A 21635-nucleotide genomic window follows, 5' to 3' on the forward strand; every position below is an offset into this window, starting at 1 on the left:
GACTGCAAGCATAAAATTAGGAGAAATTAAGATACAATTAATTAGTTTTTGTCGGTGTGAATAACAGCTCCGAACGTCAACGGCCCCTTGGCAGAGTCGCCTGCGGCTTGGCCCGACTGGACATCTGACTTCTTGTGTGGATTTGCATCTTCACGTGATGGAGGATTATTTAAAGGGCGTTGGAAGGATACCGGACGATTATCACGTGTATTAGTACTATCGGATGATGCATTTGAAGGGACGATCCTTCTAACACCAGACATGGATGGAGGTTTTGAATCCATTTGGAATGGAAATGAAAAGAGGTTGATTATACTGAAGGTGATTTTAAAATGCAAATAATTCATATGTAACTTGGTACCGTAAAATGTAAATAATAGATAGATAGTTCAAAAAGTCAACGCTTAGATCCAAATGATTTATTCATGTAACATGACATCAAAAAAGCAACACAACAATCATTGGAATGAAATAGAAGTATAGATCATCAATTGCTGTCAGCATGAGTTAAAGCTCCAACGGACAGTGGTTTAGAAGCAGCTTCTTCTTGTTCTTGAACTGACTTGACATCCGACTTCTTTGCCCGTGGATCGACTTGTTCGTGTGATGGTGCCTTTTGTTGTATCGGACGTTGAAAGGATACGGGTTTGTTACGAGTGTTGCTGTTGTTGTTGGATGATGAAGTAGATGAGCCAGGCTTCCACATGGCTGAGTAAGATGGAGGTCCAGACATTTTATTATTGTTAATTGGATTGAATATGTGATGTGTGATTACAAATTAAGAGGGCGATAGAAATGAAATGAGATATGGGGTAATATATATATTTATAGGAGGCAGATAGAGAATTACATATACTTTATACCATGTAAAAAAAACTAATTAAAGCAACCTCTCCAAAATATGAGTATGTTTTTATTAAATCCATAGCTCACGTCTTATTGCCCGAAGCCTAAGACACAGATCTTAGACACCGAGTTAACTCACAAAGGGTCATCTCTAACTTAAAGTCTCGTAAAAAGTTTTTATGTTAAAATAGCTAGAAAACTAAAATTGAAACTCTTTTTAGATTTTTATAAACACGAGCTTAAATTAATACGAGTAACTGTTAAGTCTTCAAATGCTCACAATTTCTCTATAGATTTTATTTTTCTTCTTTTGCTTTAAAAAAAAAAAAAAAAAAAAAAGAAGAAATAACGAATTACGGATTTTTCATTTGGTAAATCACTAGAAGCTCAAAAGATTTAAAAAAAAAAAAAGGAAAAAAAAAAAGGTAAATTACTAGGCAATAGTACGCAATAACTTGTTATAGTCAAAAAGTCTTCGTTTTAAACTTGTTTATTGGGAACAACTTGTTTTGGTGGGGCTTTTTATGGTGTGGTTCGGAGAAAAAGCCATGTGATGTGAAGTGTGAACATTTTTTTTACAAACAGTTTTTATTTATTTGATCATGACTTGGTCATATATTATGTATCTTGTCTTATGATTTTGTAAATTGAGAAAAAAAAAAAACTTTTTTAGTGCAAAAGTGACTCCGTGATTATGAGGGGGAAAAAAAAAGAAAAACTAACTCTATTATAAAAGTTAACCAAGCATTCTCTAAAACCAAAAGCCATGTGTTCAAGCAAAAACAAGTGCATTTCCTATGTTAAAGAGGAGCTTCATTTGAGCATCACTAATTTGCCAGAGAACCAGAAATCAATATTGTGGAGTCTTAACTCAACTCAATATGCGAATGGATATGTCAAAAATCAAAAAAGTTGGTTATTAAACTTTAAAAAAAAAATACCCGATAAGTGAAAACATCTCACATTTGCATGCCTTCCTTGATACGTGATTGTAAATTCAAAATATGAGGCAAGAAATCTTTGAAAGACGAACAAGAGAAATGGATTCTATGATGATTTTGCTAGATAGGAACCGAGGCTTAGCCCATGACCAATACCCAACATACAAGCCCAGTGGACCTTTACTTCAAATTTAATTGCTTAGAAAAGATCAGCCCATAAACATATAAATAGCCATTTACTTTCTTATATTCTGCAACGTAAAGTTGGCGTTTCCACCAAAGAGCAGCCCATAAACATATAAATAGCCATTTACTTTCAAGTTTCAACGCATAATTTGTTGGATGGCGTATTTTCACTAGTTGAACTCCAAACAACATATATGGTAACCCTGACATAGTTCCCTTATAAGTTATCAGTTTCAAATTCATAAGGTTCTTTTCAAACATTGATCCTGGAGTTGAATTGGACATTCATACAAGCCCTTTTATAGTTCTATACTTCTATCCATCAATATTTCCCTTGTTTTGGGATCTAATTAGCATTAAGGATGGCATCCGTGGGTAACGGGTGATATCCCTTTTTTATTACCATGCCCGTGGGTTTTTCATGATCCGTCAATTCGCTGGTACCTATGTATTTGATTCATGTCCGTCATCCGCAGTTATATAAACTCGCAGGTAGATCCGCGAGTTATCATAATAAGTTATAAAGTAATGATCATCATGTAAAAATATTCTATTTTTTCTGTTTTCTTTTCTTCAAATTGTTTTTTAATAATTACTATCAGAGCCGGCCATACACCGTCGTAACATTATAAATTAAAACTTGTAAAAGATGGTGATATGTGTTATTTTTTATTTACAAAATCCAAAATCTTAAACCAATTAGTTTAGGAGATAACCACTTGGTCTTAGATCACGTGGTAATTTGGGTTCTCTTGGAAGGTTTTAGGGAGGAGATGTTAAGGGGGAGGGAGTGGTTTCGGGGTGTGGCTTCCCCGCTAGCGGTGCCGCACGGGCACATCGCTGCCGGCCATTCCTTGCATGTGAGAGACAAGAATTTCGGGGAAGAAGGGAGAAAGAGAAAGGGAGGAAGGAAGGAGATAAGTGGTTCGATTGGTTGGTCAACATCTTTCCTTTTTTTTTAATTAGAAATGATGGATATATATATATATATAGTATCTTTATACATTGAAGAAGACAGAAGCAACATGCGATCTAGAATTATTATTTATTTATTAATTTTTAATTTATATTAATTGCATTTCAATCCCTCTACTCTGTTAAAAATTTAAAGTTTGTAAGTATATTTTATTTTATGTTTCAGCCCCTATACTTTTATTTTGTTTATTATTAGTTATATTTATATATATGTATATATTTTTTTTACAAAGTTTTAGATTTGATGTATTAAAAATAAATGAAAAAGAAATGAAATATTATTAAAAATAAATGAAAAAGAAATGATGAGGTGGAGATTAGGGAAAAATGGAGAAATGTGACGCCAGTGTTTTGAAGAAGATTGAGGAAAATTGAGGTGTCAAGTTTTAATTGGTTAGTGTTGGGGGAAGATCCCCCATTAGCTTTCGGGTTTTAATTGGTTAGTGTTTGAGGTATCAAGATGGGGAATTGAATCTTAATTTTGAATGATTTCGAACATTTACCTCTTCAAACGCATACTGACTGTGTTATCGTACTCTTAGTCTTCAGGGGCGCTTTCGAATTTCAACCACTACCATACTACCCATTTAGATGTTACCATTATGATTCAAACCAATAACTAAACACCATTCTAAACAATAAATAAAAATATAAATTTGCTTGAGGTGGGTTCAACCAAAACGCAACACTGATTTTAAAATTTAGTTTGTTTTTTTTTAGATTTGGTTCGGTTTAATTTCCAGGTTGAACGACCCAACCATTAGTTACCACATGTCCACATCCATTTTCATTTTTGTATAAAAACAACCCTAGTAGTAGTAGTACGTTAGTTAAAGAAAATCATAAACAAATACAGTAAAACTTATAAAAATAAAATAAATAAAATACCAGAAGTGTATTCATTCGCACAGGGTTTCCCCCAAATTCATCATATTCCAAACACAGAATCTTGGTCATTACAGGTCAAAATTATCTATATCTATCCTTTACTTTCCCTCTTTATTAATTTACAGCACAAAATAATAATATATATAGTTCCATACATACATACGCTTGTATGTTTTATTATAGTTATAGATTTGATGTAAACCCTAACTTCCAAATTTCTTGCAGTTGTATAATTTTCGCGCATTTTGTGCTCTGAAACCCTAAATTTACAAGATCGGTATTGTTTTCAGGTAATTTAAGCAAAACCCATTTTCTAGAATTTACTATTTGATTCAAAGTTACTTGCTTTTTAAGATTATGTAATTTTTATGTTGAGCTAGATACATTTTTATATATTGATTACATTTGTATGTATATATTGAATCTTTGAAGTGGGACTTTGTCTTTTTGTCAGAAACCTTGAATCTTTTTAAATTTTCTGATTTTGAAATGTCCTCTTCGTAATCTTTGATGCAACATTTCTTCCGGGTTGTGTGATCTTCTTACTTTGTTTGGGTTCTTTGCGTATTGAAATTTGCTAGTTATAAAGTAAACCCTTTGAGAGAAATTTGAGGTTTAACTTATCATGGTAGGTATTGAGTTGCTTTTAGATAGTATTATGATTGATGCTTTAAATTTGTTTAATATTTTCTTAGTAGTTGTTGATACTATCCATGAAATTTAATAGTATGTTGTAACTGTTGGCATTCCAATTCGTTTAGGTGAAGTTGACGTTCACAGGTATCGTTTTTTGTAGAGTTAATTTGCATAGAAAAATATAATTGGTCTTTCTCTTACATGCTTGCCTTAAAGGTTTCAACAACATTATAACTGTTGTTTACTAGGGTTATTTTAAAGGTTCCCGATCAGGCAAAAATTGATCTCACTGAGTTACATTAGCGTATATGTGTATGTTATCTTTTTTGCTGTTTGATGGTAGTTGTGGACCTGTGATGGCTTTTATAATTTTCTCTATCCCGTTTCCTATCTTTCAATTGTCCTTTTAGGGATGCACAAAGTTATGCCGTACTCTTAGTTTTATTCTACCGAGATTGTTTAATTTGCGCTTGATCTCAACTACAATGGTTTAGTTTGATGATATGTAAATATCTTTTAGGAATTGGATCAAGAAAGTTTGTTATTACACTGGCAACACTAAATACTACCTTTATGATAGCCAATAAATGTGCCTTTATAATTAATTTTTTAAAATTAGTCAATCCTTTATCGTATTTGCCTTCGCATCTTTTGTGCACGTGAATGACACGTAGTAAATCTATTGGTTATGTTGCAGAGGATGAGTAGTTTAGTTGAGAGACTTCGTGTTAGATCAGACTCGAGGCCGCGCTATAGTTTGGATGAATCTGACGATGATTCAGACCTCCTGCTTGGTAAATCTAAGAAATCAGAGCAATTTGAGAAGATTGTCAGAGATGATTCGGTACGTTTTGATTTAGCGAACTTTTCACTTTTATAAACTTTAATAGTATTGTAGATCTTGAACTCACATATTCACTACACTTTAATATGCTAAGATAATAGCTGTATTATGTTTCTTTTTTGTCATTTGCAGAAAGAAGATTCGTGTAATGCGTGTGGTGAATCAGGGAACCTGCTTGTATGTGAAACGTGCACTTACGAGTACCATCCTAAGTGTTTGCTACCTCCTCTTAAAGCACCTCTTCCTGCCACCTGGAGGTGTCCAAAATGTGTATGTTATTGAATAACATTATTTGAACTGTTTGCTCTTTACACAAAATACTAAATTTTGTTTGATATATGTATTGCACTCACAGGTTAATCCTCTGAATGACATAGATAAGATTTTGGACTGTGAAATGCGTCCTACTGTTGCTGATGATAGTGATGCCTCCAAGCTGGGCTCAAAGCAGATATTTGTGAAACAATATCTTGTTAAATGGAAAGGACTATCTTATCTCCACTGCACATGGTATATCTATTCATAGCTCTTATGTTGAACATTATATTTATTGTAAGATTTGTTTTATTTAAGATGTTGGAATTATATATTATAATCATCTGCATTTTAGGGTGCCTGAAAAAGAGTTTATAAAAGCTTACAAGGAACTGCCTCGTCTAAGGACAAAAGTTAACAATTTCCGGAAGCATATGCCTGTGGGCAACAATGCAGAAGATGATTTTGTCGCCATCAGACCAGAGTATACAATGGTTGATAGGGTTCTTGCTTGCAGGTGAACCTTTTGAAACTCTTTATATAAGCTATTAGGTAGAAGTGTTCAAGAATCTTGTTAATTGACGATATAGACTGAGATGTATGATTTTTATTGCTAAAATTAGGCAAGACGATGAAGAAAAAGAATATTATGTTAAATGGGTAGGACTTAACTACGACGAATGTTATTGGGAATCAGAGTCAGATATCTCATCATTCCAACAACAAATTGAAAATTTTAATAGACTTCAGTCTAAATATCGCAAACAAAGGAAGCAAAAAAGCAACATTCATGATTTGTCTGACCCCAAAAAGAAATCGAAAGAATTTCAGCAGTTCGAAAAAAGTCCCGAATTTCTTCCTGGAGGTACACTATTTATTTTAATTATGCGATATATTTACAGTATCAAATAGTATATTAAGTTGGTCGAGTGTTGTGGTATAATTGTAGGTGAGCTACACCCGTATCAGCTTGAGGGATTAAACTTCTTGCGTTTTTCATGGTCTAAACAAACACATGTGATACTTGCTGACGAGATGGGTCTTGGTATGTTTTCCTTTGGTTTCAAATTTTTTGACATGTTTGGTACTTACAGTAAATAATCATCTTGTTAAATTTCAGGAAAAACGATACAAAGCATTGCTTTTCTAGCCTCTCTATATGAAGAAAATGTCGGCCCGCATTTAGTAGTAGCTCCACTTTCTACATTGAGGAACTGGGAGCGTGAATTTGCCACATGGGCACCTCATATGAATGTTGTAAGTGACAAGATCTTTTGAAGCTCTAGTTATTTGTTTGAGTAAATATTTATCACTTTGTGCAGTTCAGAATTATTAGATGATTGCTGCAGGTTATGTATGTTGGAACAGCTGCTGCTCGTCAGGTAATTAAAGAATTTGAGTTTTATTTTCCCAAGTCTCAGAAGAAGGATAAGAAGAAGAAGTCAAGCGGGTCAGGTGAAAGTAAGCAAGACAGGATAAAATTTGATGTGCTATTGACATCTTATGAGATGATTAACATAGATAATGGGTCATTGAAGGCAATAAACTGGGAGACCATGGTAATCTCCTTTTGTACTTCATAATACACTTTTTAGATTATCTGCTTGTTTGTTTACATAATTCTTTCCAATCGTGTAGATAGTGGATGAAGGCCACCGTCTTAAGAATAAGGATTCTAAGTTGTTTTCTGCGCTAAAGCAGTTCAACACAAGACATCGTACGTTACTGACTGGAACCCCTCTTCAGGTTTGTTCTAAGTAGTGATGTACATGACTATTAAGGCTTTTAACTAAATTCTGCTAATTATGCTATCTTGGTTTTAGTTTTAATATGATTAATGAATGCCTTCCAGAATAATTTGGACGAGCTTTTCATGCTTATGCACTTTCTTGATGCCGGGAAGGTGAGTTTTACTTCTACTTTTTAGCACCAACTGTTTGTCTTATTGTATAAGTATGGTTTTTATTCTAATACAAACATGTGCAGTTTGCAAGTTTGGAGGAGTTTCAGGAAGAGTTTAAGGATATTAATCAAGAAGAGCAGGTTTCCAGGCTGCATAAGATGTTGGCCCCTCATCTTCTAAGAAGTAAAAATTTGAAACTTTTGCTTTCTTTGTTTCATATTTTCATTAAACTTTGTAATAATGTTTGCGATGATTTGGTGATAAAAATGACAGGAGTGAAGAAAGATGTCATGAAAAAGCTACCACCTAAAAAGGAGCTCATTTTACGTGTGGAGTTAAGTAGCAAGCAGAAAGAGTACTACAAGGCAATTTTGACTCGTAATTATCAGTTATTAACTCGCCGAGGAGGGGGTCAGGTAAATTTACCGTGCTCAGAGTGTTTGTATTCTCAAACTGTCCTGAGCTTAAAGTAAACATTTGTTATTTGTTGCTCAATATTCAGATTTCTCTAATTAATGTGGTTATGGAACTACGCAAACTTTGTTGCCACCCATTCATGCTGGAGGGAGTTGAACCGGAAGACACCAATGAGTTCTACAAGTATTATACTATTATCATACAATTTATTTATTTTTTATTTATTTTTGTTTACTGTGATTAAGAACACTTTATAAGCTAGACCAATTAATTGTCGTGTTTCATATTTTAGACAACTATTGGAGACCTCTGGAAAATTGCAGTTATTGGACAAAATGATGGTGAGGCTAAAAGAGCAAGGACATAGGGTCTTAATATATACACAATTTCAGCACATGCTGGATTTGCTTGAAGATTATTGCAATTACAAGGTAGGAATGGTAAACCAGCAAGTGATATTTTTTGACCTTAATCTAACATAGTACTCTTTCTTCAGAAATGGCTTTATGAGCGTATTGATGGAAAAGTTAGTGGTGGGGAACGACAAGTTCGAATTGATAGGTTCAATGCTGCCAATTCATCAAGATTTTGCTTTCTGTTATCTACCAGAGCCGGTGGTCTTGGCATAAATCTTGCCACTGCAGATACAGTGATTATTTATGACAGTGATTGGAATCCGCATGCCGATCTACAAGCTATGGCTAGAGCTCATCGTCTTGGACAGAAAAATAAGGTTAGAAATTGTTACAAGTGGATTTGATCTTGTTGAATGCTTGGCATGACTGTACGTTAAAGGTGGAAAGATGGGCGGGTTGGTTAAAATGTTCAATGGGTTTGGTTAAAACATATCACTTTTGGTATGTGCTGAAATGGAATCGGTTGGGTTGACCCACAAACTCCTACTATCCTTCCTTTGAATTTGTTATTAATAATTAATGCATTAGCTCTGCTTATGAAAGCAAATTATTACAATAATGCCCGACTCATTGAATAAAATGATTGAGCCATTGTATGCATGAAAAATAGAGTTCATATGATTTCAAGCTTTCTACCCTTTTTTTTTTTTTTTTTTACCCTTTTCAACCCGTTCTTATTTTAGCTATATTTTTTGAATTGGACCTTTGATACAAAAGACAATAATCGACCAATTTCATAAGTGAATGGGTCATAACTACCATTTATAATGTATCTGTGTATGAATTTTGTTATCTGCAAATTATAGGTAATGATATTTAGACTTATAACGAGAGGGACAATTGAAGAAAGGATGATGGAGATGACCAAGAAGAAGATGGTCTTAGAGCATTTGGTGGTTGGCAAGCTAAAAAATCAGAATATTAACCAGGTATATCTTACAACAATACAGCACGAAACCAAGGGTTAAAAAGCATATTACATTAATAAGATCTTACTATGCATTCTGGGATTATCTTACTAATGTAGGAAGAGCTTGATGACATCATAAGATATGGCTCAAAGGAATTATTTGCTGATGAAAATGACGAGGCTATGAAATCGAGACAAATTCATTACGATGATGCTGCAATAGATAGGTAAAATTTATTATGACCCTGGAAAGTTCATATATGTTTTATTATTGGTCAAGAATACTCTCATGTTTCTTCATTTTTTGGTTTAACGTTTATAATGGTTCATTAGATTGCTTAACCGTGATTATACTGAAGAAGAAGAAAATGCTGCAATGGATGAAGCTCAAGAAGATGGCTTTTTGAAAGCATTTAAGGTTTTCTTTGTTATACCATGAATTGACATTACCAGCAAGTAAATGGCTAGATTAAAGATTATTTTTCTTGTGTAGGTGGCGAATTTTGAGTACATTGACGAGGCAGATTCAAGAATGGAAGAGGAAGTGGAAGAGCCCTTATCGGAGAACAAAAGTGGTGCAACTAATCCAGAAAGGTCAAATTATTGGGAAGAGTTGCTAAAAGACAGATATGAAGAGCACAAAGTTGAAGAATTTAATTCCATGGGAAAAGGAAAAAGAAGCCGTAAGCAGGTTGGTCTATCTGTATGATAATATCAGCATTTATGTCATCTTTTGAATTTGCTGAACCTGTTTTTTCTTCTCTTTTGGTAATGCTCAGATGGTGTCTGTTGAAGACGATGATCTTGCTGGATTGGAAGATGTAAGCTCTGATGCTGATGATAATTATGAGGCAGAGTTATCTGATGGGGAGAATTCCGCCGGAACAACACCTGTTAGAAAGCCTAACAGAAAGAAAACACGTGGTACTCTTTTTATATTGAAAATAATTTGCATAGCTCCCTATTGAGTGACACCTTTTGGTGATGGACTCTTTATATCTTCTTCTATTATAGTTGACAATGCCGAGCTACTTCCCTTGATGGAAGGTGAAGGGAGAGCCTTCAGAGTACTTGGTTTCAATCAAAGTCAACGGGCCCAATTTGTTCAAATCTTGATGAGGTCTAGCCATGACTTGTTATGATTAAAGATATTTTAGTTACTTCTTTTTTTGTGAGCCATCCACCTTTTTGGGGTAGTATCAAGTGTCTCCTTTTGTGGTAGTATTAATTGCCTAAACTATATTGCAGATTTGGGGTTGGAGACTTTGATTGGGCCGAATTTACTCCACGCTTGAAGCAGAAGAGCTATGAGGAAATTAAAGCGTAAGAAATATTTCACTACCACCAGCCCCGAAAAGAAAAAAAATCTCATATTTGACATTGAGTGTTAAACTGGTGGGTTTAAGTTTATAACGGGATGTTCTAGGTGTAGTAAAAGGTTAGGCACACCACTTTATGGTAAAATATTATCACTAAATAGCTAAAACATTTTTCTTAATTTAAAATCTGAAAACTACTTTGGGTAAAGCTATCTTCGTAGTTGTTTAGTTTGTCTTCAACTTCTTATATCTGATTTCGTATCTTTGATTATAAGTATAAAGATAGGCATTGGTATATGTTTTGGGATGCTGATATTTGGGAAAATATCATGTTAAATGGTAGGAAAAGGTAAACAATGGAGAATGATTGAATACTGAAGTTGATGAAAATCCATGTTTTTTTTTTTTTCTTTTAGAAGCGTTATAATGTTGCGTAGATTTTCATCAGGTAGATTGCATTTTTGAAAATGTTATTTCTTTGTTTGTTATTGGCATATCATACAGTTATGGAACTCTCTTCTTGTCACACATTTCTGAAGATATCACTGATGCAGCGACATTTTCAGGTGACGTGTAGTTATAGATTTGATTTTTTGTCACCCTATCAATATCCTATTAATGTGTAAGTTAATTCTTTTTTTTTTTGTTATGATCATTTCAATGCAGATGGTGTTCCAAAAGAAGGGCTAAGAATAGAGGATGTTCTTGTCAGGATTGCAGTCTTACTTCTTGTTAGAGATAAAGTAAGGTCCAGCCCTAGAGTAACAGACTATGTAGAATAATTAAATGTGTTTTTTTGGTGTCATATTCTTTTATTTTCATAATCGTTGGCTGGACCTTGATTTCTACTGCCACAGGTGAAGGGTCCAGAGAATGCAACTGCACCCCTTTTTACGGATGACATCATATATCGGTATCCTGGATTAAGAGGTTTAAAATTCTGGAAGGAGGAGCATGATCGGACCCTACTCCGTGCTGTATTGAAGTAAGCGTCTTTACAATCTTTTCAACAATATAGCTATCTTCTCATTTGTTTGCTAATCACTCCCTTTTTGTTAAAGGCATGGTTATGGAAGATGGCAAGCTATTGTTGATGATAAGGACTTGAGGATTCAAGAAGTTATCTGTCAGGAGTTGAATCTCCCCAGTGTAAACCTGACAGTTTCTGGAGCTTCTCAACCTCAGTTTAGTGCCCCTGGTGGCAGTCTTGATGGTCAGACAGCTACTCCTGGAGTTTCTCAGCCACAAGATTCTGCTGCTGCAAATAATGCTCTATATCACTTCAGAGAGATGCAGAGAAGAGTTGTAGAGTTTGTCAAGAAGCGAGTCCTACTTCTTGAAAAAGGACTAAATGCCGAATATCAAAAAGAGTACTTTGTAAGTTTGTTTCTTTTTTTCTTTTTTAATTTTAATTTTACTTTGTAAGTTTCTAAATTCTACCTATTGATCTGATCATACATTTACTCAGATTATTGTTTATCTATTACTAAAATGTTTCTCTGTAAACACATTTCAAAGGAAAATACATCTAATTGGATAAAATTCTTTGTGTGTTTGTCAAACATTATAACAGGGTGATGAAAAACCCAATGAGAATCGAACCGACGATATGGAGACTGAACAAAAGGTTGTAGACAGACCAACCGCAAACCACAATGAAACATCTTCACAGTTGATTAGTCAATTGCCTAAAATTGAACTTATATGTAAGTGTCCAAGTATAGTGAAAATGATTGTGGTTTTTCTTATAGTGTTATTTCTTCTTTATTGAAAGATGTATCTATGTATTTGGACAGCCCCAGAAGAAATATCGGCAGCTGCCTTTGATGATAAAACCGATCGTCTGGCCATGGTCCGCCTTTATAATGAGGTACCTAATATGTCGAATCATATGCCAATAGGGTTGGTGGCCCATTGGTAAGGTCTTTGACCTTGGAAGGATACACCTGCGTTCGAGTCCCACTTCCCACAGTTGTGGGGTGGATTAATAGGGGTTTTTCGATAGGAGTAGGGGTAGAATAGAATGCTGTTATAAAAAACGTATGCTAAATCATATTTATAATGAGTTACCCAATAATATGCCAAATCACGCTAAGATTGGATTGTTTTTTTATATATGCCTATATATATGTGTTTTATAATCATTTTAGAAAGACAAAAAAAACCCCGCAAACCCGACATGTTCTGACTCGTAAAATTTCCTTTACATTTGCAGATGTGCAAGGTAGTTGAAGAAAATGCACTTGATTCTGTAGAGTCGTATATGGCCAACCAATCTGCAACTTTTAACCTGAAAAAGAATCTTCAACCACTAGAAACGATTCACCAAGAAGTCTGCAAAATCCTAACACCTATAAAAACTGAAAATGAGAAAAGCAATGGCAACGTGGCTAGTTCAAGTCCACCTCAGCGTAAAACCGGTCCAGCCAATGGGACTGCAAATACTGATGTGGCAATGGAAGATAGATTACCCGATGCAGATGGTCACGATAAGTCAAATGAGAAAAGGCAAGGGGACGGTGTCATTGTTTTGGAGTAGTAAAACATGTAAATTGTCAATTATTCTGAGTTGTGAAGTTTTATACAAAGTGGGGTTAGATCTCATTGTGCCATGACAACCGTTTACTACTAATCAAAGATTTTTGAGAATTAGGAGGGTGTGTAATTTATTGACTAAGGAGACATTGATGTTGTTAATTTGATAGTTGACTTGGTCTTTGACCACAGGAACTAGTACATTATGCAAGGTGTTAACGCACTATTAATGTTATATTGAAATTTATTATGACATCACATGTGGCTCTTTCTGGTGGATGGGTGGTTTAGGAAAATTTGACATTGCATTAGAGTACCTGGTATGGACCACGGTGGCTAGCTGTCATGTGGTTTTTGGGGTTGATACCACAGGTGTTCAGGGTCCGGCGGCATGCTCAAGTTGTCGGACACTCTTATGTTTGTTGTTTGGTGCATCACTTGAAGAAAAATGTTGGATACATATAACTATATTTGTGTTGTTATAGTATGTAACAAATGAATTGGAAATGACCAAATTTAAGTAGTTAATAAAAGAATAAGTTTTCGAAAGAATTGAAAAGTTTTGGACTTGTTTCCAGAATAGATTAAAAGGGTAAGAAGGGGCCTATGGGTGCGGTTAGGGAGGGGCATGGGACCTCCACCCTTGTACAAATCCTAATGGTACTTTAAAAACGCGTTTGAAGGGACTTTAATTTCTGCTAGGGCGGTTCGCTTGCAAAACAAGCTCCTTCTGCTGATGCGAAACGATCGGGAGAGGAATCAACAACGGAAGAACCGGTATCAAATAGTGAAAACAGGCTTAAATGAGGGGATTTCGCTGATATTGAGTCGACTATAAACTATTCATCTTGTCCTGAAAATCGTCAAATTCCAGTATTTGTTCCGGTCCCTTTTGAACCGGTATTGTGATGGTATCGGGATCGCCCGGTAGTAAGTGAGTTTCCCGGTCACAATCACGTGAACTTCGAAAAATGAGCACCCGTCCCGATCCCATTTGAAATTCGGTACCGGTTTTTGGTATCGGGACGGGATCTGGACTTGACATTTCTTGCTCATCCTTAAATTTAATTACGGTTACTATTTTACTTGGACCCATTAGTTGCTCTTGAGAATATATGCAGTGACATTTGAAAAATATTTATTTGATTACGGATTTGATTCTTTTTAATTTTTTTACTATTGTTTACTTATTGAAGGACCATGATTATTTACTTTAATTTTTTTATTTGATCAAACGCAATAATACTATTGAAATGGATGATTATACTTTTGTAGATATTTTCTAACATAAATCATTATCATTATATTATTATTATATATAATATAAAAATTAAGTTTTTGAATCAACCCCAAATCAAAATCATCTCTCTTATTAACTATTCTTATTAATGTTTAATAATCATGATAAATGTTAAAGTTGATTATGTAAATGGTTTGATATAGGTTATTGGATCTCTTTTACGTGGTTTACTACCTATGCATTTGATATCTTTTGAGCTTCTATCAGTTTTAATCAATGAGTGATTAAAGTATCATTTAGAGAATTTGTAATGGCAGGTGAACATATTTCCATGCTCCTTTGTGTACATCTTTAATCCATTAATAATCAATATTTATCTCTCTTCTTAATGATGTCTTATCTCTACTTCAGTAAATTTTTGCATTCCATCATGTTATTTGTTCCTCATATCTCTACTTCTAGTAAATTTAATAATCACCTTTTTTGGTGTTATACAATCGTTTGAGATTCCAATCGGGACAACAATAAAACATATAAATCATCATTCTCAAGCACTTATTTTTTCTTTCAAAAAAGGTATGTTTTCTATCTCCCTATATCTAATCCTCATCAAATATTACATCTTTGGTGAACCCTTTTGGTTTTCCATCGGTATTCTTGGATATGTTTTCTCAAGATTAAGTATACGTGTTTCATTTGTTTATTCCGAATTCTTATATTATTATTTGTTCTATAACATATTGATACTATTGTATTTTTTTTAGTTGTTTGATGAAGAGCACACAAGGTATTTGATGAAATCTGCAATGGGTAAGTTTATTTTCCACCATATTTATATCCCTTTCTGAGATGTCATTATGGGGTGTAGTACAAGTTTATATTATGTGTTTTTGGTGATGATAATGTTTCGAGTTATTTTAAGTTAGTTTTCAACCAGTTTAAGATCAAGATTTTTAAGAATAACTAATATCATTGTGATATATTATTTCGAACGATTTGTATAATCAATTGTTTTGGCTTTTATATCAAAAGTGAGATGCTTGAATTCTGATTTAGATATATAAGCTTTTATCTGAATTGTTCTCGATATGTATATAGCTATATATATATATATTTGATCATGGTAATTGACGCTCAAAGTACTTTCAGTTCTCTGCCTCCATTCATCGCCTAACTTTACGAAATGGTTGTTGATTTTGACGAATTCAGTTATATCTTGGACTTATAGTAGGAGAATTTTAATCATTTGGAAGCGAAATTGCTACCAATAGTTTTTAAAGATTATTTTATTTTAGTATGTTTTTTTTGTTTTCTTGATCATCATCTTTACTTTATTGTGCAGGATTTCCAATAATTGATCCTGAAATTTGAAAATAAGCAATTGAGGATTTCATTGATGTCAGTATGTCACCCACACCTTTCGAATAATAAGCATAGAAGAAAGTCCATTCACAGTCACTCGATGAAGATTCTTGCAAAGAACAATGGAGCTGCTTAATGATGTTGCCCAAGAATAAACTCGCGTTAGTGATGTGCTTTGGCAACAATTCTTCCTTGACAAGCTTCACGCAGGGTATCACAAGTTGCGGAATTTGTGAGTACTCTTTTTCTATGTGTGTTTGTATGATTCATGGTTTGTACTATGAATTTGCCTAATAACATGTGTCTGTGCTTGCCTATTTGGTCTGAGTTGTGTAAGTATATCCATACGTGTATACTATTGTTGGATTTGTACGTATATCCTAACATGTGTTCATGTTGGTTTATGAATACAGTCGTGTAGAATCATGATCGAAGAGTTTGCCTGATGATACTTTGAGTCGTAGTGTCGTTCCTGCCAACACACCAACAAGAAGAAGGCACCATGATCATGGGCACATTATTGCTTGCACCCAATTTGTAAACATGGTAGCACTGAATACATACAATGACCATAGGTAATAGGTTGTTCAAGCATTATGACGTGGTTGATGATGATCTGGACTATGTAAGAGACACAATACATTGAGGATTCTGCATAAAACTTTTTATGAACTTCTTTATTGATTTATATTTCTTTGTTTTTGCATAATGTCATGGGACTCCTTATCTGTCTGATAAGGTGTTTGTGGTTTACGTGTTTTGGCTATATGCCGACCACCAGAAAACAGTGGTTTATTTGGCCTTGCCGTTGACATCTTTGTTTACTTGAGTTAATTGACTTTGCTTTATTGAGTTTAAGGATTGTGTTTCAGTATATTATAACAGTGTTATTTGGATGCAACACTTTCCTCATCAAATTTTCATTAATGAATGTCTTACCACCTTTCTTAACAATTACGAGTACAAACTACATATACCTTTTATAATGAATCATTTAATCTCATACCTCTTCTGTTTCCTACTTTTAATTATTACCCCAAACAGGTAAATATACATTCCACTTGAAACTTATCACGTTATTTTCTAAACATTCTTTACTTTCTTAAACTTTCATTCGGACTAACATTAGAACACTTGAGTTTTCTTCTCGGCTGTTTACCTTAACAATTACGCAGTTTGATTTTTAAAATGCATTATGGACGTTCAGTATCATCTAAGAATATCCAATATGAAACAGTTACCTTCTCTTCCTCTTAAACTACCGCCGTAACCTTTTTTTAAAGAGAGTTGTGTTGTCATACGACAAAATATGGATCCATAGTCTATAATTTTTTTGTTTTTGAAACGATTGAGAAAATAAATTTCCCATGGAATCAGTTAAAATTCGCACATGCCGTGCAACGCACGGGTCTTCAGCCCTCGTATAATGTAAATGTTGATAATATTTTAGCATTGAAACGATGGACTTGGTTTTAATATCTTCCTAGTAACCGAACACCTAATAGAGTGAAGGTTGTTAAGAAGACTTGTTGTGTTAGACTGGTAGTCCACATGTCACGCAAATTAATTGCATATTTAAAAAAAAAAATACAATTTAGGAATATGCAATTATTATATTTTCCATAAATATCTATAATATTGTTTTGATTGATCAAAATTAAAAATGGACACTCAAAAGCTAAATTGGAAATTCGAACACTTGAATTGAGATTGAGATGGAAGGAATATAGTTTTCGGATGAGAAAAATAAAATAAAGTAATTATTATAAAGAAAAATTACTTATATTCATTAAATTTTTGTTTACTTTAAACCTTTATGTTAGATAAATAAAGTAAAATCTTTTATGACAAATACTTATCTATTAAGTTTTTAATAATAAGTAATAATTGAACACATAAAAATATAAAGGTTTGAAATTATTTTCTCTTCATATAATACTGTAAAAGTTATTTTGAACACCAACTGGTTAAAAGTAACCAGGTTTTATCAAGATTATATTAATTACCACATTTCATTAGTATTATCAAAATTAATTATTAAAGTATAAAAAAGTTCATATTTTTTTTTATGTATATTATAAAATTTTTGTCGAAATGATATTACTACAACAATACAATAAAATTTAAATTTGTACTTTGGGCTATTGTTGTAGCAATACATTACCCTTTTGTTTTTAATGGTTTCGTCTATAATCATCTGTCGGTCCATCACAATTCCAAATGTTTTCCTAACTAAAAACACATAGTAATTTTCAACTGAAACCCACCTCTCTTTTTCTCTGCCCCCATGGATCCACCAACTTCTTGGGATTCCTTGCGAAAGCAGGTTTTAATATTTTTATATTCCTTTACTATAGTTTCATGTAAATTTTGTATTTTTATTTTTTTTTAAATTTCAGTTTTTTCCAAGTGGGTATTAGTTGGATCATTGATTTATGCAATCTTTAGTTGAAAAAATGCTGACTTTGAGATTTGTATTACTAAAATTGTGTGGGCTTTTGAATTAATGTAATTAGGGTGTATGAAAACAATGATGATTGGATCTATAGATTGTGAATATGTTTATTGGACTTTGAATATGTTTGAAATGATATATTGGATGCATTGATTTTGTGTGAATATATCAGAATCGATTACAAGTAATATTGTAATGTTGATAATATAAGCAAACAAGTGATTCAATTCAAGATTCTGAATTAGATAATATGACCACAACGTTTTGAATTCGATAATGACTATTGCACTCTTATGAAAGTTTTAACCTTTTGACGTTTAAGGGGTGTATGTTAGTATGTACTTGTTGCTCTGAAATGATTGGTATGGATTATAGGATGTTTTGGATCAGAATCATAATAGGTTTTACCGAAACACCAGAAATTAGTCATTATGAGGATTGCAATAGTTAGTGTGAATGTATATTCAAACACCTCCTTAGATTATGCAAAATACTTCATTTTGACACAGGTATGTTTCTTGATGGTTTGAGTCCAATTTTTTATATGTTTTGTGTGTAGGCAAGGAATCTTGAGGCGCAGTTGGATGATCAAATGCATTTGTATCGTAAATTAGTTTCAACAAAAGTTAATGATGGTAATGAGAATGATCTTGGATCAGGAATAGAACAATTACTAAAACAATTACGTCATGTAATTTCACAAATGCAAGCATGGGTGTCATCGGGAGGATCAGAAATATTTTCTCATACATTGACTCGTCATCAAGAAATTCATCATGATCTTAGTCAGGTAACTTTCTTCTCAGCTACCTCATTGGTATATTCATTCGTAAGACTTGATTAAGTCATATTAAGAGCAGAAATGTTTAAATCTTGTTGAATGTCTATATCAGCTACAAGTAAAGTGGCCAGTTGAGGCTTAAAAATGATTTCATTTGCTAGTTGGAATGTTGGATCACTTGATGTCCGTTCCGTAGGCTTAATACTTAACTATTTGTAAGCAGGGACTGCAATGTCTTGAAGTAAATTGGGTGTTTTTAAACTATTATCTATGAACTATGATCTACAATTAGGCTCTTTTTAGGAAGCTACTCCAATGAACTAATGACTAGGATTTTAGGGTTTTGCTCACCCCGATCACCGTAAATGTGATCTTGAATTGTCGATGAAAATACTCTATTTCTTTCACCCTAAAATGATGAGATTCAAGAACAGCTTTCGTATAGCTTTTTTGATTGTTAGGTTTATCTTTTTGGTTTATTGTATTCATTATAATTTGTCAGCATTATACATCATTTTTCACGATTACAACTTTCATCGTGTATGTACTCCTTCAAATTGATATTAATTTTTACATGTTGGCACGGGTTCAAGGCTTCAAAATATATATCTGACCCATTTTGGTTTTTAAAAGCGCGCCTAGGCGCAAGCCTTAGAGCTTTTTGGTACCTAAGGCGCATGGTGTACAAAAAGCATTCGCTTTTTGAGCTTTTTTGTGAGCCCAGGCGCTAAAAAGCGTGAGCTTTTTGTACACAAGAGGATTTTTTTCATAAATGAGTAAATTTTTTTTCCTAACCTTTTCTTTCTCAACAAGATTGATCTGTTCTTTCTTCTTCCTCAAAGAAACCAACAATCGTTTGGGGGTTTCTTTTCAAACATCAACTTTGATTAAAGCTGGACTTAAAGGAGGCTCATACTAATGGTGTTTTAGTATTTTATGTGTTATAAATACTATATTAATATTTTATAATTTTTTTTTCATAAGTGTGCACCTCGCGGACGAAAAGCTTGCCGCTTTTGCACTTCTGAAATGGACCCTATCTCTTTTGTGCACCTATCGCCTTTTAAAACCAAGGACCCACTGCATGTCAATATTCGTTCTTATATTTTATATCGTTGCAGGAGTTCAATAGGCTTCGGTCTAGCCTTAGAGCAAAGAGAGAGCATGCGTCACTCCTCGAGGATTTCAGGGAATTTGACAGAACAAGATTAGATATTGAAGACGGTGGTGCATCTCAAGAGGAGTCTCTACTAAAGGAACGAGCTACTCTCATGAGAAGTACGGGCCAGGTGTGTAACTACATCAGGTTAATCTTGTATATTCTTATTTTTTTCAGGCTCTTTTACAAGCGTGTAAGAAAAAACGATGACGAGATTGTGGGTCTTATTTACTTAACGTTATAACAAATAAGTTAGGGGGCTAATATTGTGGGTCCTGTTTACTTTACGTAATAACAAATAAAGTTAGGGGGCTAATATTATTAGAAAATGAAGGAAAATTGTTAGTGAATAAGATCCGTGGAGTTTATTGTTTGCTAATTATTAATGTGGATTGCAGATGGATGGTGTAATATCCCAAGCACAAGAAACCTTAGGTACTCTTATGTTTCAACGTTCAACATTTGGTGGCATCAATTCAAAGCTTACCAATGTTAGCAGTCGTCTCCCAACTGTAAGTAAAACTTTTTTAAAGTAGTGTTCTTAACCTTATCTCCAGCTAGGTTTGTAATTTTGTATAATGTCACATAAATACAGGGAGGTGATATGTACACAAGTTTTACCCATACATGAGACACTTTACGAATTTGACTGTATCTCCCATACTTTTTATTTTGTGTACACAATTTAGCATGATGGTAAATAGTCTATTCATATAAGGTGTCTTGTGTATGGATAAAAATTATTTTGTACGCATCGCCATTATCCATAAAAAGTGAAGGAATACTGTAGTTAATGTTGTAATGAAGACTTACTTATTCATTGGTCATACAGGTGAATAACATCCTCTCGGCAATAAAGAAGAAAAAGTCAATGGACACAATCATTCTTTCATTAGTCGCTTCCGTTTGCACGTTTCTAATCTTGATATACTGGTTGACGAAGTAGCAAGGTATTGTTGGGAATATTGCAGGGGGCGGTTGGAGTTACATTGTTTGTATAAATCAACTACCAAAGTAGTTATATAGGTATATTGTATGTGCCATTATTTTTTTGGGGACTCGGTGTGAGATAAATGTATTTGAATTGACACTTTTGCAATTGTATGATCAGTCTCCAAACATCCCTAAGTTGTTCTTATGGTTCAACTGCAACTGACATTTAATAAAATATCTATGGTCTCATAACTTGGAAAAAAGCTATGGTTTTTGATCGGTTTAGAACGTATGTAAATCCTGAATGAAATAGGGGGGAAAAAACCCGGTTACCAGTGGGTCGGGTTATCCAGCCGGGCTTGGGGTAGAAACAGCGCAAGAATAGCATGTGATGTGTCAAAGAATGCAGAGCGCAAAATGATGGATCACATGTGTCTTGATCTTGCAGATGCATCCACTGGATCATCACTAACACAATCCGTAATCCTACTTAACGATATAGTACCAACGTGCTATCAAGTTAAATACTCTATAATTGGTCTTGTTACTTCAGTTTTGTTTAAAGGACCCATTATTGGCTAAAATAAAAAGCGTGAATTTTTTATGACGAAGCTCAACACATAAAGGAAGGATG

At 33.8% G+C, this 21635-nt stretch overlaps 2 protein-coding genes across 2 annotated transcripts; both read left to right on the plus strand.

Annotated features, from left to right (window-relative positions):
• The first annotated feature begins 3817 nt into the window (after positions 1–3817).
• On the plus strand, positions 3818–13326 carry LOC122582588 (CHD3-type chromatin-remodeling factor PICKLE). Its single transcript, XM_043755004.1, has 31 exons — positions 3818–3910; positions 4062–4126; positions 5170–5316; positions 5449–5586; positions 5672–5826; positions 5927–6088; positions 6195–6436; positions 6521–6616; positions 6692–6828; positions 6921–7130; positions 7210–7317; positions 7424–7474; positions 7558–7657; positions 7748–7890; positions 7977–8074; positions 8184–8322; positions 8388–8624; positions 9114–9236; positions 9335–9444; positions 9551–9635; positions 9711–9908; positions 9997–10141; positions 10232–10337; positions 10466–10540; positions 11041–11102; positions 11203–11279; positions 11394–11521; positions 11598–11913; positions 12110–12242; positions 12333–12406; positions 12752–13326. The coding sequence occupies exons 3-31, from the start codon at positions 5173–5175 to the stop codon at positions 13073–13075; spliced, it is 4116 nt and encodes a 1371-aa protein (XP_043610939.1). The 5' UTR covers positions 3818–3910; positions 4062–4126; positions 5170–5172; the 3' UTR covers positions 13076–13326.
• A 4550-nt stretch (positions 13327–17876) lies between these two features.
• LOC122582357 (Golgi SNAP receptor complex member 1-1) lies at positions 17877–21189 on the plus strand. Its single transcript, XM_043754735.1, has 5 exons — positions 17877–17999; positions 18688–18918; positions 20031–20198; positions 20467–20580; positions 20901–21189. Exons 1-5 carry the CDS (start codon positions 17961–17963, stop codon positions 21012–21014), a joined length of 666 nt encoding a protein of 221 aa, XP_043610670.1. The 5' UTR covers positions 17877–17960; the 3' UTR covers positions 21015–21189.
• The last annotated feature ends 446 nt before the right edge of the window (positions 21190–21635 follow it).

Source organism: Erigeron canadensis, chromosome 9 (genome assembly GCF_010389155.1).
Source record: "Erigeron canadensis isolate Cc75 chromosome 9, C_canadensis_v1, whole genome shotgun sequence".
NCBI classification, from domain to species: domain Eukaryota; kingdom Viridiplantae; phylum Streptophyta; class Magnoliopsida; order Asterales; family Asteraceae; genus Erigeron; species Erigeron canadensis.

Coding starts and splice junctions, on each gene's coding strand:
- LOC122582588 (XM_043755004.1), top strand. CDS start 5,173: ATGAGTAGTTTAGTTGAGAGACTTCGTGTTAGATCAGACTCGAGGCCG. Junction 7,318..7,423: donor TGACTGGAACCCCTCTTCAG/GTTTGTTCTAAG, acceptor AATGCCTTCCAG/AATAATTTGGACGAGCTTTT. Junction 11,522..11,597: donor CTACTCCGTGCTGTATTGAA/GTAAGCGTCTTT, acceptor TTTTTGTTAAAG/GCATGGTTATGGAAGATGGC.
- LOC122582357 (XM_043754735.1), top strand. CDS start 17,961: ATGGATCCACCAACTTCTTGGGATTCCTTGCGAAAGCAG. Junction 18,000..18,687: donor GGGATTCCTTGCGAAAGCAG/GTTTTAATATTT, acceptor TTTTGTGTGTAG/GCAAGGAATCTTGAGGCGCA. Junction 20,581..20,900: donor TTAGCAGTCGTCTCCCAACT/GTAAGTAAAACT, acceptor TTGGTCATACAG/GTGAATAACATCCTCTCGGC.